The sequence below is a fragment of the Amphiura filiformis genome, chromosome 15 (assembly GCF_039555335.1).
Source record: "Amphiura filiformis chromosome 15, Afil_fr2py, whole genome shotgun sequence".
Lineage (NCBI taxonomy): Eukaryota > Metazoa > Echinodermata > Ophiuroidea > Amphilepidida > Amphiuridae > Amphiura > Amphiura filiformis.
This window is the reverse complement of record NC_092642.1, coordinates 58,144,816-58,149,051: the sequence shown is the minus strand read 5'-3', so window position 1 is coordinate 58,149,051 and position 4,236 is coordinate 58,144,816. Positions and strand designations below refer to the sequence as shown.

Below are 4,236 nucleotides of genomic sequence, written 5' to 3'. Positions count from 1 at the left end.
ATATTTAGAGAAGTTAGAAGGACATTTGTTCTCATAAATAGCAAGCACGAGCTCTGAATAGAGGCTTGCAGTGGCGGGGTCTTTTTTCCTCAGGCACGAGGTTGATATGTAAGCAATTTTTGACAGCAAGTTCCATAGGCGTAGATGCCGGGTGGATGGGGGATAAATCTCCCCCAATATTTTGCCAGAGGGGATGGTCCATACAATCATTCCCTCCCCTCCATTTTGACGCCTGCACGGGGTTTCCGTTTGCCATTTTAGCCCCAAAAGTGCCATATTTTGCGCGCTTCGCGCGAACATTTTCCAACTATATGGCAACAAATTTTATGTCGCCAAGGGGCTGGATTCACTGTTTCAAGATTTGTTCCAACCCCATCCCCCCATGTCAAAAAGAAATCTACGTCACTAGTAAGTTCCAGATTCTACCCCCCTCCTTCCACCAAACTATCGATGAACAATCCCATAGCTCGATTCCAGCAGGGATCGTACGGTTCGAGATTGCCTCAGTCTTCTCTCTTGGTCACGGTATATGATCCTATAGGCTAACATTGAAGAGAAAACAAAAAGGTATAATTATATAAAGTATTAGGCAAAAAACAAATAATTGTGATTACGTCACATAAAGGTCGGATAAGTAGATATGTATACTAGGTGGGCGTGGCGCACTGAATACCGAGTTGATGCATGATCATTCCACTGGACTGATAGGACCAACCTGAACACAATTCTCCAAAGGTCATCGCCAAAAAAATCGAAAATAATGGCTACTGTTAACTTCACTGGTAAATGGATGGAAGATCATGCAGACAATAAAGAAGCAATGCTGAAGAAATTAGGAATGCCTGAAGAACAAGCAGCCCAAATGGTAGCTTTCAACATGGGTATTGATATTATGCATGAAGGCGACAACTTTACCATGACAATGTTGACACCAGACGGAAAAGAAATCTGTGTAAATAAGTTCAGTATTGGAGTACCCATGACGCCAACTGTGCCTGCTGGTGCGATTCCCATGCATGAAATGGTGATGTCGTATGTAGAAGGAGGAAAGGCTCTTCGCGCCAAGGCCACGGGAGACAATGATTACATTGACGATACATACCTGGAGCCTAATGGAGACATGAAGGTGGTGCAAAAGGCTGGAGATGTGACTTGTACCACAATTTATAAAAAAATGTAGACCGTTAGATTGTCACTAAAGCCTATAAATTGACTTGAAACTCGTAAGTTTCTTCAAACTGACGTACCCTTTTCTGTGCACAAGTAGGCCTACATAAGCCGGGTACATATTAACTGAAGATCGGAAGATTGAAGAGTTCTCTAAATCATTCGTTGTGCAGGACTGACTGTTGTATGTCCAAAAATATAACTTTAAAGTTTAGCCATTTAGAATTGTTAAGGAATGCTGAACATGCTGATGATCGATACAACTTGAATCAACCGATAAAGTACTAATTGCGACAGAATGTTCCAGATTCATGTATAAAATACTGACGGACTACGTAATCTGCGATTATTCTTCGTGGATGCATTGAATAGTCAAATTTAATAAGCAATATTTGACAATTGTCTAATTTTATGCCCAGATTTTATGCTTAAAAAGAATACGAAAATGCTGCAACAATGGGTACTTGGAACCTAGAGACAATGAGCATGATTATTTTAGTCACAGATTTGCAGTTATGAAAACACAACCAATAGTGAGTTATGAAAGGAAGAACATTAAAGAACGAACATGATTGAATACGTGGGTGTCTAGCCAATACAAATATGCCTATGTACATGTAGATCGCTTGTACCGACACACTTACCCGCTAGCTCTATATAGCTCTAACTTTTTTCAAAAGTTAAAATATATCAATGGAAATCTACTTTTGGTGACCAAAGAGCTGACTAAGAACCTCTGATAATTTTTCATGATCTTCAATGTTTCATAAACCATCGGTAGAGACTCATTACTATACGGAACTGATTTACATCATGTACATTTTAAAGCAACAACTTATATTATTTATTTCAAAGTCTCGGTGCAACACAGCAGAGATGCGGTAGAGAGCAGAGTGAAATGCGGCAATCAACTTACGAATTAATATGAAAATATTAGAAACTTTATATAATTTTTATTTATTTGGATATAAATAGTCTTTAAAATTCTACTGAATTCTTAACATACGCTAATTTAGTTATTGTTGATATCGGTCATACATTTCATAAACTTTGGGTCTATAAAATTACGACTAAAAACGGTCTGCATGCCTTTTGTTTTAACTGTTTAAGTTGCATTGATTAAATTTAACTTTAACATAATGTATCTTTTTGTCATTATTTTACCCCGGCATTTTACTTTGTTCCCCTCGTATACGTTTGTGCAGGTTGTCGTTCCAACTCTATAATAAATATTAAATTGGAATCATAAAACTAAAAAACTTTTATCTTGAGAGGCTATGGTGGTATCGCAATATCCAACTTCCCATTTCAGAAAAATACAGCACTATTTTTTATTTTAAAAAATATTATCCTGTTTTGCCAAATGAAACGCAGCTAAATCCTAATCCATCCTTTATTTAGTTCTAACTGTGGCAATGAAAGTTAAATTTTAATATTTGGTCAATTGTTGGAAATAAGGGCCAAAAACATCCTTTTTTAAAGATGTTTTTCGTATGCTGTGACAATCAAGCCCAAAGACTTATACAAAGGCTAATTTCACGTTATGCATTTTAACTTTTGGAAAACATATTTTCTCATATTTTTTATAACCAATTATCGAAAATAACTTACAACAATAAAATTTTGAGCTCACTCTTATCTTATAACCAAGATTTTGAATGCTTATAGACTTGTGCCAAATTTTAGAATTTTGTGACTACAATTGTATGAAAATATGCAATTTTTGCATGTTTTGGCCCAAATATTGAAATTGCACTTTTATTGCTAGTTTTCATTGGCAAAACAAGATAATAATCTTTAATTCCAAAATTAGTGCTGTGTTTTTCTGGAATGGGAGTAGGTGCATCTTCAGGCCGTCTGTTGATAGCCATTCAAGATCAAAGTGAGTCCAGTTGATTAGTCTTATTCTTACATAAACGACACACCAGCGACACACATTGGATTACCAGAATTTACAGTGTTGTTACACCCTAAATTTCAAGGATTTAAAAATAAATCCTAAATAAGATTTTAATTAGGGACCAATCAATTTGAGATTTGAATTTAATCCCAAAGATTTGAATTTCAAATTTTAAAGATTTCATTTTAAATCTGTAAAATTTAATTTTAAAGTCTAATACTTTAATACTTGGTCCCTATATCACGATCCTTTACGATTTATTTTAAATCCTTGAAATTTAGAGTGTATGACATGGCCCTGTGTTGTAAGCCAGCCTGAACCTGTTCCTTTTTGGTATTAGGCCTCCGTTTTGTCTTCCAGTGCACTTCGTAGTTTGTGTTACAAAATTTACCTCATTAGAACAAGATTATTACCTTCATTATGTTCATTATGTAGGCCTAATCATAGTGATTATGCATATGACGTAATTCGATTTATTTAGCGCAAACATCAACATTGTAGATAATTATATTATTAATTCCCGGTTTGCATAATTCCACCAAACAGTTTACACGTAGCCTACTCTACTAGTATACAAATATGATTAACGATGTCAAATCAGCATAGGTTTAGCCATTCAGTCAACACAGAGCCTATAACACGCACCCCATAAACACACAGATAGATGGAGATAGAATACCCGACATACCAATTACAGATATTCAATTTGTTTGGCGATTTTAGCCATCAAGCCCCCTGCATAACATTGCAATCCCTCTGAGCCCCCCCACACACACACACTCGCAGGAACAGATCATGGACAGCACGCCGGTGAATACACCCCACCTAACTAACCACCTAACAAAACAACTCTGCGTGGCAAGCAAAATAATTACCTCTATATAGCGTCCATCTGGATATTCCATTAATAAGGTTGTTCTGAAACCATAAACCAAGTACCTTGGCTTCGGTGACGTAGGATAGTGGTTCAGTCCCAATTCTTAAGTGGCGATGCGGTGGCAATGGATTAGAAAAAGCAATTTGCATGGCTTGACACTTGCTGGGGTTCAATTTCAGGTGGCTGTCACTAGCCCACTCTGAGAACTGATCAAGGTCATCCTGAAGTGAACTAGCCCAACCACTGAAAAATTCACAGCAAATGTCAAGTCATCAACATATTTCCAACACCG

General features: G+C 36.8%; 1 protein-coding gene across 1 annotated transcript; it reads left to right on the top strand.

Moving 5' to 3' along the window:
* Window positions 1-760: 760 nt before the first annotated feature.
* LOC140171064 (fatty acid-binding protein 2, liver-like) lies at window positions 761-1,180 on the top strand. The gene has a single exon (XM_072194239.1). It carries the CDS (start codon window positions 761-763, stop codon window positions 1,178-1,180), a length of 420 nt encoding a protein of 139 aa, XP_072050340.1.
* Window positions 1,181-4,236: the final 3,056 nt, after the last annotated feature.